The sequence below is a fragment of the Pyrus communis genome, chromosome 14, assembly GCF_041283825.1.
Source record: "Pyrus communis isolate YQ-2024b chromosome 14, ASM4128382v1, whole genome shotgun sequence".
Taxonomy (NCBI): Eukaryota; Viridiplantae; Streptophyta; class Magnoliopsida; order Rosales; family Rosaceae; genus Pyrus; species Pyrus communis.
In genome coordinates, this window is record NC_142578.1 from 21,986,054 (window position 1) to 22,004,364 (window position 18,311).

At 36.7% G+C, this 18,311-nt stretch overlaps 2 protein-coding genes across 5 annotated transcripts; one reads left to right on the forward strand and one right to left on the reverse strand.

The window, feature by feature from the left end:
• Window positions 1–2,164: 2,164 nt before the first annotated feature.
• LOC137713693 (uncharacterized) lies at window positions 2,165–7,328 on the forward strand. The gene is made up of 6 exons (XM_068453029.2): window positions 2,165–2,403; window positions 4,551–4,643; window positions 5,453–5,585; window positions 5,987–6,266; window positions 6,374–6,428; window positions 6,836–7,328. The coding sequence occupies exons 1-6, from the start codon at window positions 2,281–2,283 to the stop codon at window positions 6,908–6,910; spliced, it is 759 nt and encodes a 252-aa protein (XP_068309130.2). The 5' UTR covers window positions 2,165–2,280; the 3' UTR covers window positions 6,911–7,328.
• A 2,007-nt stretch (window positions 7,329–9,335) lies between these two features.
• Window positions 9,336–13,683, reverse strand: LOC137713867 (FT-interacting protein 1-like). Of its 4 annotated transcripts, none has more exons than XM_088683652.1 (3): window positions 12,919–13,683; window positions 12,046–12,340; window positions 9,336–11,940 (listed from the first exon to the last, which is right to left on the reverse strand). In XM_088683652.1, the coding sequence occupies exon 3, from the start codon at window positions 11,918–11,920 to the stop codon at window positions 9,533–9,535; it is 2,388 nt and encodes a 795-aa protein (XP_088539778.1). In that variant the 5' UTR covers window positions 11,921–11,940; window positions 12,046–12,340; window positions 12,919–13,683; the 3' UTR covers window positions 9,336–9,532. The 4 variants fall into 4 exon arrangements, with proteins under 4 accessions (XP_088539778.1, XP_088539777.1, XP_088539779.1 ...); XM_088683651.1 differs by having other exon boundaries at window positions 9,336–11,948; window positions 12,919–13,026; XM_088683653.1 differs by lacking the exon at window positions 12,919–13,683 and having other exon boundaries at window positions 9,336–10,285; window positions 10,385–11,948; window positions 12,046–12,612.
• Between the last annotated feature and the right edge of the window lie 4,628 nt (window positions 13,684–18,311).

Here is an 18,311-nt window from a genome sequence, read left to right on the forward strand (position 1 = left end):
AAGATGGCTTGGCTCACAATGAACCTAAAGTGGTGTTGGCTAGGAAAATTTACAAGAAGGGGAAATTTGCAGGTGTGAAAGTTTTGATGCAGTGGCAAAATTAGGAAGAAGACAATGCTACATAGGAAGATTTTGATGAGTTCCAAGCTAAGTTTCCCGAGTTTCCCCTTTGAACCTTGTGGACAAGGTTTTCTCAAGGAGGGAGTATTGTTATGAATTGCAGGTCTGTGATCACTTCGATCACCAGAGTAATGATTAGCTATAGTAAAATGGGTGAATTGTAAGTGAATGGGGACTGATTTGTAATGATCTAGAATCTTGGGATTTGATTGTTAAGGGTTAAGTATTGTAGGGAGTTTATTAAATAAGTTGTTAGAATGTACAATTGGCAATGTTCACATTGGATTGCTAGCTAGTGGGTATATATCCCTTACTACTCATTTTGCAACGATCATATTTGAAATATTAAAAGAATATTCCAATTCCACTTATTCTTCCTTCTCTCTCATCACCGCCATAGCTCCTTGAGCTTAGGTTGATTTCCAGTGTAGGAATCGTGATCTAACAGGCGGAGGGCCAAGAACCTTCCTCGACAGCATATCCAAATGGCAATGGAAGCGCATGCAGGCCAAAAAAACCAAGCAACTCCTCAAGGCGCGGCTCTGCCCGAAGCGCCAAATCTACGAGATGCGAATTTTCAGACCCGCGGCTAGTATGAGTTTTTTTTTTTTTTTTTTTTTTTTTGATATAATCCCTAAATAGCATTCTGAGTTTTAGTTTTGGTTATGACCAGAGCCGTCATGGCAATTTTCTTAGATTTGGTGTTATGGGTGTTTCCAATACGTCGATGTAGCTGGCCAAAACGGTAAAGTCGCCGTTGTTCTTAAGGTTGGAACGATCGTCGGTGAATTGGGCTACGAGTAAAGGCGGGTATTGCCAGATTTCGTAGAGAGCGGCGGATTGGAGGATTTTATATTTTGCAGTTTCCATGCTTGTTTATCCAAAAACCATTCCCATTTTTGAGCAATTAGAGTTTGGTGGTATCTGGGTTTTTTTTATTTGGATTGGTGCTTGAGAAGGGCCTATAAAAATGGTAAGAAGATGCTTGGGCATTTGTAGGAGGTTTTCAGATTGAAAGTTAATAATCTTGTAGTGCACAGACAGAAAGAGTTAATGCTTGTGTGTTTTTAGTTTTGTTAAATAAAAAAAAATTATTAGTTAATAAAAATTAATTAATTTTTTATTTCAGTTGGCAAAAAAGGGGGCCCCTCTCTTGCCACATCATTATTTAATAGTTAATTTGACAGAAAATTTAATGGAGGTTTGACATTGCAACGAATTCATAAGTTGAGGTATGACAATGCAATGTTTAAAACATGAGGTATGCATTTGTGGTTCGACCATAGTTGAGGTAGTTTTGTGTAATTTACATAGAAAAGAAAGTTGAGGTTCAACTATAATTGGCAATAAAGAGAGTAACTCAATTACTTGTAATAACATGCAAGGTTCCTTATTTATTTATTTTGACATAGGATTCATACTCTCAACATGAGCTCTCATGTGTGAAAAATTTTCAAGTCTAACACATAGACAATACAAATCTTGTGACATGAGACACTTGTGGCTATTGTGCTTCATATACAAGACAACTTGCTCAATACAAATAGGGTGACGTGAAGCATGTGTGACCGTTGAGCTTCACACATTGGACAACATGCTCTGATACCATGAAAAAAGTTAAAATACCACTATAAAATTAATCGATAATATGGGATAGTTCAATTACTTATAAACACAAGTAAGTTCATTTTCCCACTATGAGAAATATACTCTCAATAGAAACTTGGTTATGGATGTCTAGGTTTAACATTTTTTTTATACATCCATGTCATGTGAGACGAATTCTTCTTAATTATAAATGAAGATAAATATTACTAAATCGTATTAGTATTATGCGGCTCGCCCCGACCAGGAGTGGGCGATGAATTGGCTCAGTACTTTTCTTTCTAAAAATAAAAAATATAAGTGCAAAATGATAGTTTTAAAGCGGCACTAACAAATTTAAAAAATAAATACATAAATAAATAAATCAATCCTACTGAATGTTCTTGTCGGGTCGGGTGGAGACTTGGAGTCCGTATAGCATTTGGGAACAATAATTACATCGGCATAGCGTAAGCGTAGGTTCAGGGCCGTGGGCTTCACCTCTGCTTCCTCCTTTTTGATGAGCTCCCTCCCTCTGCCTCCTCTCTGCGACAATCAATTCCAATTCCAACCAAAATGAACACCGCCATGAAAGCGGCTCTCACAAACTCCAAATTCAACTGCTGCATTTATGTGAGGGCCGCCCTCTTTCATTCCACCCCCGTCTTGGATCGTAAGCGACGCTCCTACTGGCAACCTGTAACTCTCTCTCTCTCTCTATATATATATGTATATTTTCATTATGTATGTGTATATGTTTCTGGGTCAATGTCCATTTTGTTTATTTTTAATAATTTCTGCTAAAGTTTCTACTAAAGTTTGAAACTTGGTGATTTGGGTTATTGGGTATGCTCACTATGCAAGGATATAAGATAAGAAACCAAAAAAATTGGTATTTTTGGTGTTTTTGTTCCTTACCCTTAATGATTCTTAATGATTGCCTCTTGCTTCTGTGCTTAGTTTGGCTGTGAAAAGTTAGTGGAAGTGAGAAATAGATGGAATTTTGTGGATTATGTTTCATTTTGTTCTGGGGATTTGATAAAGTTCAAATTTTGTTACCTTTGCCTTAAAAAAAAAAAAAGCATAGTTAGGATTCTAAGCTGAAGTTGATTGATTCATTTTTCAGTTTCCTGACCAATCAGGCAAAAGTTCAAGCTGAAGTTGATTGATTGATTCATTGCGGTAAAGGTTCAAGCTTTCGTCAAATGATATATTGTAAGCTATAACTAAAATGAAGATTTGCCCAATCTAATCAAGTAATTGAATCACATTCGAACTATTAAAAGTGCAATCTAAATTTAGACAGTAGAGTAACTTGAAGATGTCATGGCTATGGAGTCGTTTGTTCTCCTCTCTGTATTCCAGAAATGCTCCAACTCTTGATAGGACGAATTGCAATTATAGAACTGGTGAATTGAGAGGAGAGATAAATGACTATTTATACACCATAGTTTCCCAGAAGTTCTCTCCCTATCAAAGAGGAACTGCCGGCTAGAAGTGGAGAGAGTAGGTAGCCAACTCTCTCTCAGTGGTTATCCCAGATTTCAAATTTAAAGTCTTTTAATTTTGCAGAACTCCATTTATTATTTAATGCCACGTCAGAAATGACAAAATGGCCTAATTGCTGGAAGTTATCAAAATTTTAACCTTGATGCCAAAGGACATTTGAAATGCTGTTCAGAATTTAATAAGGTTCAGTTGAGATGCTATATATTTATACTTGAAGGGGTGTAGAAAGTTAGAAATGCCTGAGAACTCATGTATGGAAATGGAAATGAGGTGTAATGTATTTTCTTCGGAACTGGTAGGAACGTTGGTGCAAGGAATTGATCCTTATCCATCTTCTCTAGTCAAATTCGGCCCATATTTAGGAATGTACCTTGGAATGTATTCTTTTATGAGTATTTAGATACCATACCAATAACGTGCTGTACTTTTATACCCGATTCTGTTTGTTGCCACTAATATGTGTCTCCAACTTGTTTGCAAATATATTGAATTGGGAAATGAGCCCAGAGACATTAGGTTTTAGCAAATGATTGTTTAATGTTACAGATTGAAACCTGCACTAATATCTTTGATGCAATATAATGAGATAACACACATTATCTTTAAGATGGACAGTGTTAACAGCACACAAGAACACTCCCCTTTACTCTTAAAGCCTACCTAAACAGCCCAAGCTGAGCCAACACATGCCTCAATCCTCTGCGTAGTTAGTAAATTTGCGTAATATTTTTTAAAATTACTTCATTTTCTCATAGTCTTCCCAATTATGTGGGGGAAAAACAGGTATTTTAAACCAACCGGATTATACTGCACGTATGTGTTATAACATTACAGTATTTTACTAACTATACTCCTCTGAAAGAGATATATATACATAGTACATACATATGTACACACACACACACACACACTCACACATATATATGCCTCTCTTCATTGAATAGTATGCCCTTAATAACTGGCAACCTGCACAGGCTTATATCATAGTGTTATAATAATCTTTCGAGCATACATTTTCTATTCACATTGTCAGGTCAGTGGCCAGTTTGTGGCACGAAGAGGGACCATGTAATCATCCTTAGGTTGTAGCTATGTTAATTTTGTTTACTTTTCTGCAGTTCGATTTTTTATTTCATGTTAACCAATTGAATTGATTGAGAGTTCTGTTTTCATCTAATGTGATGCTGTCCATTTCTTTACCGCACTAGATATGTAGGATGTGTCAAATTTCATTGTTCATCTGCATTCTTTGTTTTCTTATCCCCATTCTTTCTCCTTTTGAGTCATAAGACCTTGTATTCTATTTCTTAATTCTGATAGTGGATGTTTATTTGCAGAGATTCAACAACCATGGAAGAAGATCCAGAAGGTTCCATGGAAAGCAAGCGTTACTGAGGAATGTCAATGCTTATGCAGACTTCTTATTTCAGGTACTTCATTGTTAACTTGGTTTATATTATAATTTGAATTTGGTGATTGCTGTCACATTTAACTTGCACCTGCTAATAATCTTCTGCCAGTAATTTCCAAATGCTATGTTTGGATGAGGGACCTCAAAGTACCAAGGAACTTTATATTCAATTGTTGTTTAAAATTCACTACAAGAACACTACTGTTGAACTACTCAGGCACGACAAAACTACTACTAAAACACTACTAATTACTACAAAGACACTAAACAAATGACTTCAAATGTTTTGCATCCAGTCATTTACAAATCCATCTAAGTTTTGTAGTGCCTTCCTGACAAATTTAACCCAAGTTCCATGGGATATTAAAGTCCGTCATCCAAACACATATAAATGTCAAATGTGTAGATGATTCTTGAAGTTTCAGGAAAGAGCACCTGTCCAATGGCAGTCCCCGAACACTCAATCCTTTTTTTTTTTTTTGGAGAATACTTGTACAGAAATGATTCTGACTGTTATACAACGCCTTCTTTCAATTTCCCAGTTTTGATGATTATGATTCCGCGCAACAGCCTGTTTGTATATAGCGGGGTCTTGTTGGACATGATAGTGTGGATTGACTTCTTTTATCCTAGTAATTGTTTGATATGTTTCTAATCCTCATGGATTTCATATCTTTTGTAATTTTGTCCTGCACTTTTCCAATTTATGCATAGGCGAACTTTTAAACATTTGGCTGGCAGTCTGTTTTGTTATGTGAAAGTTTTTAATTATCTTGCAATTATATCTCTTTTCTGTAATTGCAATTATATATCTCTTGAATGTTGCAGAGTTGGCAGAACGAATACGATGAGGAGGAGGAGCCATCATCAAGTAGAGGCACCTCATGGTTTAAAAAACAATACTCAGCCAAGGGGTCCAAAAAGAAGTCAGGCGATCAAGGAGCCTGGAATTACGGAAGAAGTAAGGAAGTAGTTATGCAGAAAAGGATGTAGTAGATCTTGTAGAATTAGATATATGAGTGGCATGTGTTAAGTTGGGTTAGGTTTTATGAGCATGTATTCTAGTCGGTTCCCATTCTGGAAACATTCTACTCGTATTCTTGGTAGAATTTTCTTTGGAGCCTTTCATGTGGGCGCAATTGTGCCCTTTGTTCAACAGAGATCATTAGGTGTAAGTCTGCGGTAAATAGTTTACCTTTTGGGCATAGATTGTGTATCAGGGCTCTGAACTCAATTACAATAGTGTGTTTTTCTAACGGCATCAGAGTGGGGCACCTTACATGTTCCTTGCATGATTGATGTTATGTCCTGATTTTTTTGTTCATTCCATATGATCTCAGTCCATTTGCACCGCTATTTCAGATGATTTCTGGTTTTGTGAAGAAGATGGAGACGTGGAGACAATTTTCCGATCCATGTTTGGTGGAAACAAATTTTATTATTGGTCATTCATTAATGAAGAGAATTCACAGCGGAGGAGCTCCAGTAATTACTCTAACTATGGGAGGTCTTGGAATTGGAGACATAACAATAAGGAAGAGTATCAATATGACTCTGAGCCTGAGAATTTGGAGTCAGATGAAAGGTTGGCCCTCGGGTTGCGTGCTTCGGGCCCTCTAACACTTGATGATGTCAAGAATGCGTGAGTTCTTTTCGCTGGGTTGCATTTTTACTTCTCAGTCACCTTTGTCCGCTCATATATTAATTTTCTCTATCATCTTACCCCAATCCTACTTTTAACAATTTCAGATATCGAATCTGTGCGCTGAAATGGCATCCAGACCGTCACCAAGGTTCTTCCAAGGTAATCTGCTCTAACCATATCCTTCTTTGACTCTCGTTATATTGGGATCTTTGATGCGGAATGCCATGAGTAGTAAACTAAGAGAGAGTAATTTGGCTTATGATATTTAGAACTAGAGAATCATTCTATTTCACCGGACTTTTAAGTGGTGAATCATTCATTTACCTAGTATTTCCCAGATAAGCTACACATATTGACAAAGCAATTGTAATTCTTTACTGTATTTCGGGTTTTGGGTCATTTACGATGCAGTGGAAATGAAGATTTGTTGCAAGTGGTTAAGATGATCCAACGCCTGAAATAACTTGAGCACTAGTCGCTTAGGTGGCCAATTTTGCTATTTTAGCAGACTCGTATAGGCAAAACTAGTTGTGCATTGACTGACCAATTCATATGTACTGTTGCAGGTGGCTGCAGAGGAAAAGTTCAAGCTTTGCAGCGCGGCATATCAATCATTATGCGGTAAATTGGCTGTGAACTGAGGATGCTCCAAGCCGGCTAATGTAGTGTAGTCACAGAGGTGGCTAGTAGGTGTAACATAACATCACATTTTATTGAAGGTTGTAGTTTTTTAGCCGATTACGAGTGAAGCTCGAATTGGAGGTGACCAGGCTAATTAAGGATGATGGTTTACCGTACGAAGGGGTTGTCGAAACTTATTTATGAAACAAGGCAGGGGTGAGTGCATGGGGGTTTCAAAGGTGCACGGCAGAAAGTACAATAATCATCCAACGATAGCTGCATCAGGCAGCTTTGCACTGCCGGAAGTATGTCTGCATGCTTTTAATTTATAATCTTCATTTACTGAGGTTGTAAGAAGCAGCATTTATTTATTTTTCGCAATGTTGAGAATCCTTGAGATATAGAAAATAGAGAAATTCGACCTTATTTTGAAGGAAATATGTGACTTTATAATTGAGTTTTTTTTTGGTCGAAGGGTTACTTTATTAACAAGGCATAACATAAGAGCAACTCCAACCACAAAGGCAATTACTGCCTTAATAAACAGTAACTACCAGAGTGTATTTTCATCTTGTAAATAAATTGCTCCTTTAATTAGCATTAGAAATTTAATATTATAAAAAAAAATAAAAAAAATAACCCAGACCGCACTAGCGGTTTGGTTTGGTTTTTTTTATTTGTTTTTTAATTTTTAGTGGTTATACCAAACCATACCAACCTTAATCGGTTCCCAAAATTCTTCGGGTGCAGTTAATCAATCCGAGATGCATACATTTAATTTTATTTTTTAATAATAATTAATACGTGTAGTAATATAAATGTTTAGTTATTTACGTGTTACCATGTTTTCGTCACATGAAAACAAAATCTAATTAGTTAAGAGTCCTTTTGGAGAAGAAAAAGATGGACCATTTGGAGAAGGCAACAACTACTGCTTTGGTGCTCTCCTTGAGTTGCTTCATTTATGCTTTTCTTTGAGCAATCACTCATATTAGTGATACGTTCTGTAGCTGAAGAGAAATTTGTTATGTATTTTCGTCTTCACATAAACCGAGAACCGATCCAAACCAACCCGCCACTGTTGGTCAACCAACCTGAACGGTCTTAGACTCATCTTGGTCTGTTTCAATTTGCAATTTTGGCTCAACCAACAAGGTCGGTTTGGTTTCGCTTTTGGCCCAAAATCGACCCCCACGCCCACCCCTACTTTCCACAACGAGCCCAATGAATTCAAAAATTAATTTTTAGGCTAAAGTACCTAACTTAGCAACATTTTAGTGTCATTCTGAATTAGTTACAACATTTTTAAACATTTCAAATAAGTGTCCAACCTATTGAAAAATTTGACATCTATTAAACCCTATTTACTTTTCCGCTAATTGTACATGTGACAACAATGTGTCCCATTTTTTAGGTTATATGGACACTAAAATAATAATATAAATAACTTCAAAATAACATGAAGATAAAAAATATAAAAAATAAATAAACAATTCAAAAATAAAATAGAAAACAAAAACGAAGATCGGGAAAGATAAAAAAATGAATAAACAATCCAACCCTTCCCCCCACCCAACCCCTCCAAGCTCAACCTACGACCACCAAAACCCCATCCAACCTTTATATTTAAAACCCACCAATTAGGTATATTATGATCTATATTAATTAGTTGTCTCAAAACCTAAATTTCAAGTATAAATTATATAATATGGAACTTAATGATCAAACGGGTATTGAATTGAATCGAAAATAAACCCAAATTGAAATTGCATCAGGGTGGTAGTCTCATAATAAAGAAGAGGGCTAATAATTCAGATATGATATGGACATTTCATCCTTTGCTTCGGCTAATAGTAGCTTAGAAACTAGCAAAATGTTACGAACCTTGCCCTTGGACACCTGTTTGTTCCTTAGTGTAAAGAGGAATGTAAATACATTTTCACATGTATGTAAATATTGTTGCATGTCGTATGAGCGTGCGTGTTTGTGTGTGTATATATTCACATATATTTAGAAATTTCTATAATGTTTTATACGATTTTAAAACTTGCAGCATCGTGCGAACACCCTCTCTGATTGTATCTAAAATAAGCTTTTGAGCTAATTTGCTAGTTTGTTCAACTTTTTTTTTTCTTCTTTTATGCTATTATTTTGCACCCTCTTAAAGCATTTTCTGTATCCGTCGAAGAGATTGGCAAGGCTTGGCAAGGCTTGGCCCTTTTCTTCACTCAGTATACTTCCTCACTTGTTTCTCATCGTTTCTTTAAAAATAGGATCGAAATGGAATTAATATGTGTGACTCAATTTTACATACAATAGTCCAAAACATGTTAGTTTTTAAACGGTACTACATACGGTCTAGTGTTATTCCACTTATGAGAGGTCTCAAGTCATATAAAAAGAACGTAAACCAAATCAACCAAATCAAATAAGGCTATGTACACAAGTTCTCAAACACAAATGAATGTAATACGCTCTTTGCGTGTTCATAATATGCATAAATCCTCAACAGAGCAGTTCAGCATAAAATTTTATCGCCTTGTTTCCAATATACTTCACTTTAAACAAAACAACCATCAAACAACAAATACTAGAAAATCCATGTTAGTTAGATAGTATTTCTTGTCTAACTCCTCGTGATTTCAGAGGATGCTATCAGCGCGAGATGGCAGTCTTCTGAAGAAATTGCTTGGGACCGAAGGTAGCTTGCTTCGGAATCTAGGATGCCTTAGCCAAACAATGCCTGCAGCCAGAGCAATCATCTTGAATGGTGTCACGTAGAGCACCACAGCGGCAATTAGACACAAAAATACGAACAAGCTGCTTGCTCTTGGGTCTCTCCAGCTGAGCACAGCCTGGAATCTCTCCCCCTGTGTTGCAATGTCTCCAACCACCGTCTGAATTCTTCCTGCCACACTGCGCAGTCTGTCGTACCTCATTCGCACCACATCTTGTGCCTTAGACGTAGGGAAGGTGTCAAATTCTTCATCCATTTCATCCGGGTGAACTGCCTCTGCCCATGAGAGTTTAGTTTCCATGTGAGGCGGATGCCTTGGACGGAAGCGGAAATTCCATAGTCCAACGAGAAACATGTAGAGAAATGTAGTTGGCAGGATCAATTCAGGGTAGCAGATCAGTAGGAAAAACAGGAAATGGACTAAAACAGTAGTGATTGGGTTTTTCCACTGACGAACTTCACCTAGCCACCTGCTCATGGAGATTAGACCCGAGAAGAGAGAGACAATCCTGAAGAAGTTAGCCTTGCTTCTTCTCACGCTCCACATGTGGGAGTCTACATCTAGCATGTACTCGACAACCTCTTTCCTCAGCGGCGGTTCAGCTCTTCCAAGTCTCACGGCTACAATGTTCATTGCCTGATATCTCAGACTATCTAGCTGATTTACAGTGAATGGATGCAGATAATGCATTTTTGGCAGCAAGGGGTGGCCATAGAGGTAAATTATATTAGCAAGTGAGAGACAGGTAAATCTTACTGCTAATTGGAGCTCCCCCATCTTTTTCAATCCAGATGGTTGTAGGACTAGAAGCGGATAGGAGTTTGTATAAATTCGATCCATTTCCAGGGTTGATAACCGAATTCTTACCTTGCCAATTCTTGAGTCAATTTTAGCTCCGCTGCCAGAAGTTGGTTTCTCATTTCCACCGAGGTGGCAGTTGTCGAAAACTCCCAGTGTGATCACCGTGCAAGGGTCATAGACCTCCCATGTATATTGTTCATTCCACTTGGGACTGAAGCTTTCGATGATTGTTCTGGTCCTCACCCATTTCTGCCCGTACTTGGCTACGCAGTAAGCATCTGTTGTTGCTTTGCCATCCTTGTTCTTCATTGGAAGAAGCCCTTGGGCACTTAAGATACCTACTTGAAGAATCCCAATTGGCTGCTTCCATAGCTGCCTGGCAGTAGGCCTCACGTCGCTTATGTACAGGGTCGATTCATCTAGTACATGGTAAGCACCCTCAAGACAGACTCTGAGATGGACCCTGGTCGAAAACTTGAGCTCATGTCTCTTGTCTCCCTCCAACGGACCAAAACCAAATTTTTCAAGGTTGAACCAACGAGAATGGACTGGCCTGTGATCCAACCGCCTCTCAAAGATTGTCAGCGGCAGACTTATTTTTCCCACCTGTTCATCTTTTGCGGCACTCACTTTATTTTCAACTGTAAGCACAAGCTGTTCTTCAAAAGGCTCAGCTGCTACGAAGATCAAATCTTCGTTCCACATTGGATTAGGTGTCCTGGTTGGAGATATCTTTGTTTTAAGTGTTTGATTTCCGACATGAGCCTTGATGAAAGATTGCGGTGGTTGGCTTCGATCATGTGGCTCCACATCCTGAGCTTCAATTACATTAACTCTGAGGTACCACAGCTTCGGCGAGACATAAACCTTGGAGCGAATGCTGAAAACTCCCTCTCCGTGAACTGAAGCAGCATCCGAGTGCCATGCTTCTGGGAAAGCTTCATCAGCTTGTGTACCCATCCAAACTGCAAGCATCACCGCTCCTCTAACCTTAGTATCGCCATGCCAATCTTCTAATCTGTACCATTGAGGTGCCAAAGGGCTATCTGGTGGAACTCTAGTCGGCACCTCATTCATGTCAAATACCACCTTCCCAACATAGTCATCTCTTGCCACCAACTCTCTATCCTTGACATAAACTTCGAGTATCGTAGACTGAATCTTCTCTTTCGAAAATGCAAATACTTGCTTCCATTCAGGGTTTGTTTTCTTCTCATAGTGCTTTGTTTTGCCCTTGTAATTCCCCAGCTTCACTTCTATATAGGGGTCACAGCTTCCCGTCACGGGGTTTGTCGGAAGATCCTTGGCTTTTTCAACTCTGACATATAGATAAAACATCTGCTCAACAAGGTCATAAGTGCTTGTAGCTCTTTCGCTGCTTATCCACCCTCCTCCGCCGCGAACTCCTCCATGTGGCCATCGTTCCCCAAGCTGGGGCTTTGTGTCCTTCAACTTGTAGTCTTCTTGGTTAGGTGCTACTTGTGACTTCATTGGTGAAACTTTGAATGCTTCTGTAGTACTTGAAAAAGCGCACACTTGTACATCAGTAATAATTATAGAAGATATGCTGCTGGAGATGAAATCTATTTCAGACAGAGAATTCAAGTTCCTCTTACCTTAGCACACAAGAAACACTTCAATGCCAAGAATTGCCCTCTTGATAATCTTCACCTTCTCTGTTAGATTTGTATGTTCTAGCCGACGATTCTTGTCTTAGGGTAAATTCGCGACTGTGAATTTGAGCTGTTTAAGGCTTTAGTAATGCTTAAGGTACAGTACTCTTGAATTCTGCTTCTCTGGTATTAAGAGCCACCTTCTACAATCAAGTCACGTAATCCTGCATTGTCTTGTGTTCAAACTTTTTGGGAATCTTCCACCTACACTACCACTTTGGAATTGCCTTTTTGGTTGCTGTCATGTAAATTAAAAGTAATTGTTGTTATATTTGATGGGATAAAGAATGATCGAAGTTTTTATTGAAAATTAATATAGCATGGAGGAAGTGTGATGGTAAAGGTATTTACTACCTAGAACCACTATTCCGACTCTCTTAAAAGTAAGTTCAAACAAGACTTAATAACACCCAGTCGTAATATTTCTTCTTTATTATCATATTTTGTTATAGTAAGCCCAAGCTGCAACTTAAATTTTTAAGCAAATACTGTATGTGTTAGTAAGTCTCGTTTGAACTTGCTTTTGAGAGAGTCTGAATAGCGATCCTCTTTACTATTTGTATACATAAATTTTGTAATGAGTAATGAATGTAAAGAAAGCAAGAGTTCTGATTAGTTGTCCAGAATTCTATATTTCTGGATAGAGATTAAGGATGCCCCACTTGAGAGGACAAAGATGGTCTTTTGAACTTCAAAGTTTCAAAACATTGCGACTTTAGTGCAACTTTCACTTTCCTATATTCTCTCATTTTTATTTGTTTATTTGCTATATTGTCAAACTTGATGATGAACAACCCAGATTACCCTTCACCCTACCTTGATTGTTCTGAAGATTCCTGCATTCATGACCAGTGCATTCTTGTAATTTTGGTTGAAGTGCATCACTTGGACTACTTGGGCAATTCTCTTCTTTCTGCTGCAAAGCTAACGTATCCAAAGCAAAACAGATAAAGATGATTAAAGAGATGGTTTAAAGCAGTGTGGTGACCTTAAAAGAAGAGCAAAAGGATTTACAGAAAGAAAGCTTGACGGCAGGTCACCTTGCACACAAAGATGCTTTTGCTCATTGTTCTCTCTTTAATTTAATAAACATAATTTAGGAATGAGAATGTTGCTTTTCTTCTCTAAGAAAAAAAAATGAAGGATGTTTTAGTTGGTTACTGGTTAGGATGCATTCTTGCATATGACAGGTGCATAGACACAACTTCTCTCACACAGGAACCTTCTCGTGTGTAAGTCGGAAGATAAGTTATTGTGAAAGAGATGTTATGCATTCATATATTTTATATGTATGCAAGAATTTCTCATCAGTGAATGAATGACACAACCTATGTGAAGAACTTTGTTATATGTTCAGCATATATGCTGCCTTTCGTTTAGGAGAGCACTACAGCAATAATCTTCATTTTATGCTATGGAAGTTTTCTTAGAGATTTTCTAGTATGCACTATTGTATACATGTATGTGGCCATTGGAAGATCCTAGATTGCACTCCAACACTTTATTCATCTGGTGCACCGGTGCATAATTTTTCGAGTTACTATTCCCTCAAAACTAAATTGCTAGAAGATATAAAGAGTCAGCTTTTAACTACCAAAGATGATGTCAGTTAGTACTACGATTTATTGGTATTTCTCTTCACTTGTAAGTGAGAGTTTTTAACTTGGACTCTCGATAAAAGCGAATTTGAACCAAATTAATATGGCTAGCTCATTCCTCTCTACCCCTTATTGTATAATATCGAATGTATTAAAAACTACAATTAGTCTGGAGCACTTGGTAACATCATGAAGGCACGATTTGCCCTTCGTGAACTTGTTTGCAAGAAATTGACTGGATAAATGCTGCTCTCATCAATTGGAAGCAGCTTTAATATCATTTCATAATCAAGTGTTCTTTTGTTCTTTATTTTAGTGTAATAAAATGTGCATTCGACCAAAAATAGTAGGGGTGGTTCGGTATGGGATCCCAAACCGAAAATGGGATCCCAAATTCCAAACCGAAAATTTTCACAACGGGAATTTGAAGACCAACTTGAAACCAAAATTTCGGTACTCCTAATTTTCGGGATTCCCAAAATATTTTCGGTATTTTGAGATGGTTTGGTATTCCCAAATTTCATACAAATTGAAATAGCAAGCACTCATATCAAGTTAAATTAACATGCAACCAAAATAAAATAAGTAACAAACCCAAAAGCAAAAAAAATAAGTTACAAACCTAATATGTTTGAAAACTAACAATAATTTTTTTTGATTTCGTGTTGAAGAATTAGACACATTTGTGGGAGATTTGTCTGGCAATGTGGTAATAAAGGGCTATGGTTTCTACCGGTAGACCACACCAATTATATTGCTACCAGTAGTTAGCAACAATTCAAATGTATAATTATACATATATATTATCTATTTTCGGTTCAGTATGGGATTACCGAAAGATTGAGTAGACAATACCAAATCCTATACCAAAATTTTGGGATTGGTTCGGTATTTCATCCTGAAAATTTTGGAAATTTTGGTTTGGGACTTTATTGGTTTGGGATCGGGATTTTTTTAGTTTGGTTCTGGATTTTTGAGAATTTTTTCCAGCCCTAAAAAAAGGTGTAATAAAATGTGCAAAATAAGAAAAATTTCACCACTACTTAAAAAGACACTTTAAATAATTTGTTTTTTAGCGTTAACAAGTTGTCCCAATTTGCTCATTTTATATTAATTCAAAATTTTATCATTTATCCATCTCTTCCCGAAAGAAAAAAGGAGACGACGACCATATATGTAGGTTAGCTGATCTTCAAGGAAAGGTATTGTACAGCAGCTCTGTGGCTTCCGGCTGACCTTGAAGGATAAAAAAAATTTGAAGAATTTAGCCTCAAGATTGTGCACAAACGAGAACCATTGCACCAAAACAAGAGAAAACTAGGGTTGATTTAGATAGGCCAACAATGCATAATAAAACAAACGTTTTAAACATTTGTAACTCAAGTAGTTACGAGGATTTATTCCTGCACCTAAATTCTACGTTTCATTCCTCCTTTCTACACTCTTGCTTGTATATAAATAATAATGAAACAAACCTAAATCACCAGTTTCAAATCATGGAAGCCAAGAAACAGAAATGCTCTATTTAAGTACCCAAAAGTCACTTTAGAATTATGAATGGAGTCACGAATGTAATATAGATAATGCATTGCATGCAACTTTACACAAATTAACCCTACAAAGCAAAAGGATCCAAACCTGAAAGATTTCTTCAGTAAGCAGAGAATTGGATTGAAAGTTTGACGACATTTAGCAAAACTCAGAAAATCAAGTATCTAAACTTGCAAAGAACCAACAAATTAACAATGTTTACGAGTATATATATGGGTTTGGGGGAGAGCCAAGGGCGCTGCTCCATTGATTTCTAATAGATATTTAGTTAACTTTCATCTGGCCTCCACAAATAAAAAGAGGTTTTTTTTTTTTTTTGAATTGTTATTAGCATTCCAAAAATCTTATTTTGTATTCCAAAATTACACTTATGAGGAGCGTAGAATGAGATTTTTGAAGTGCTAATAACAATTCTCATTTTTTTTTTTTTTTTTTTTTTTGCCAACTTGTTAGAATTTTATTTTGTCAATGTGGATACATTTGCTCAAAAGTTTGTCACATAAACATATTTTCCAATTCCGGCTATGGTGTGAGCGTGGTTCAATTTTGTCTTCGGTTTCAAAACTTCAAATCGAGCCATAAATGACGGGTTCGATTCAATTGGATTTTGCACAAAAGTTATTATATCAATGAACCATACCGAACCAACCCAAATTCGATTTGGTCAGTTTGATTTGGATTGGACTTTTGCCGAGTTGATTTATTCCCTTGTACTTTAGAGGCATGAAATTAAGTTTTCGTAAAAGTGAAACAAGAGAAATTATTTACAACGAGTTCATTTTTGCTCATTCCCTAAGGTGACGGGGATGCTAAATTGCACATATTGCATGCGACTTATCAAAGCCAGATAAGTCATCAAGAGTGGAACATGTCGACATCTGAGAGAAACAAAGGAAGTTCAAGCCTTTGGAGAAACTAGAAAGCTCTCTGGCCAAAGCAAACACTAAATACACTTGTGTTCTTCATCCAACTCGTGAAGAATTAAAAAGTGCAACAAACACGTGCCGATTCATCCACCACCAAATCCAAAGATCACCCACCATGAGAAACTCCTCGTGGTCCCATTTCATCAAGATCAAGCCTCAATGGCCTTGAAGAAATCACTAGCCTGATTCAGGATCAAGTGTTCACCACCCTTGAATCGAATTCTACTTTGGGGTTTGGATCAAAGAAATATTCTTGTAAAGGAATAGCTATAAAGAGGTTGTAACCATAAACTCTCATTAATACAAAAATATTATATTGTACATGTGTTTTTGTTTCATTCGTTGCAAGAATTTTCGTGTTTGCAAATTTAGCACACCTAGTAAGACCATCTTTGCCTCTCATCTTTTTTCTCCAAGTGACTCAACTACAATTTGCTCTCTTTACATTTCAAGTTCTGGTTCCCAATTCATTTAGTGTGGACTGCCATTTGCACCAAAAAAAAAAAAATTGTGTTAAATTTTGGTCGAGAAACCAACCTTTTCAATAACAATCGTCTATCATGAGTAGTGTTTCATAATTTTAGTACGAGTAAGTATGATAGCATTAGGCATTTAGATTTGATTCTCGCTAAAGATGGGGAATCGATTCATGTCAAACGAGACTTCTTCACTTGTCAGTGGCACGGGGCTCTTCTTGTTTTATTTCCTGCGAGCTTATTATGAAGCTTAACCTACTCTCTTATTCCCTTAATCTAAAAAATATTGTTTTGTTATAAAACAAAAAAAATATATGATAGCATCAGACGCTCATGAACGCATGAATAAGTAATCTAGTTATGGCGATTTGGGCCTATGGACTACAGGGCTTCATGTCACAGTGGGTCTTGTTAACAAAACCATAGGGCCCAATACTCGAAATTCTATACCACATTTGTGCAATCTGTAGCCAACTAAATGAGGTATGCATGATTTTAATTTTTAAATGCATCCAATAACAAACGTAAATGGGAAGACATGTTTGCATCTAGAGACTAGATTTGATGTGGAATATCAATTTAGATCCGTAATAGGTTTGTTGTTCTTGATTATGACAAGCAATGGCTCTAAAAAAATGTGTATTCATGTGTAACCAGAAAGATGAGTAAATCCTAAAATGTGTTATACTTGATAACAACAAACAAGTTGAGAGTTTGTCTGATAAGTATTTTCTTTTCAGATTTTAGTTTCATTTATACGTTTTAGAAAATTTAAAACTAAAAACTTGTTTGGTAATTATTATTAAAAAAAAAGCTTTAAATCTATCCATAGATGCCATTATAGGCGCAACTAGACAGATGTCCCCACTCATTTTCTTTATAGAAAAAACAAATATGTACTACATGTCTAAGTAACATACCCAGTTAATAACCACTTATATGAAATAACATAATCTTGTTAAATTGACAACACCCCACCCAGGTTTAATGACTACCCGACATACAAATACCTAAAAGAAATTATATAATGATCGTGAAATTAGATGGACGAGGAGTATCAATGATAACATGGTTACATACAGCGACAACCGTATTTAATAATATGGTGAGTTGTTTTTAGTAGTTTAAATTATTGAGTAGTTAGACTTTTTATTCATATTCTTTAGATTTATTTTTTGTTACTTTATTATTTGAGGATGCCGAACAAAACTTTTGGCTCGTTCATGAACCTACCCAAATGCCCTCATACTATCGCTCTTCATGAATCAGGAGTCATGCTTTGCTTGTCTTGTAATTTAACCTCATAGTTTAGGTATTTGACTTGTAATATAACCCTTGAATTTAGTCCATACCGACTACCATATCGTCCTTGCTAGCATTTTGGTAGGGGCTTTGCTGAGCACATCATTGACAGCTTGCTATCGGTTTTCCATCACTCACACGTCAATTTTAGTCACTCATCCAACAGCTATTGGACCAAATTTCACACAAAATATGTTTTCCAGGTTTAACTTGCTTTTCAAGCATTATTATGTATGGTATTATGTGGTCCGATTTCGATTGATTTCTCCATGTCCTTTGTTTAATTATTCAATCATTTATGGGTTCAATGCATATTTACACGACTTTTGTGTTTTATTGATCATCAATATATTTTC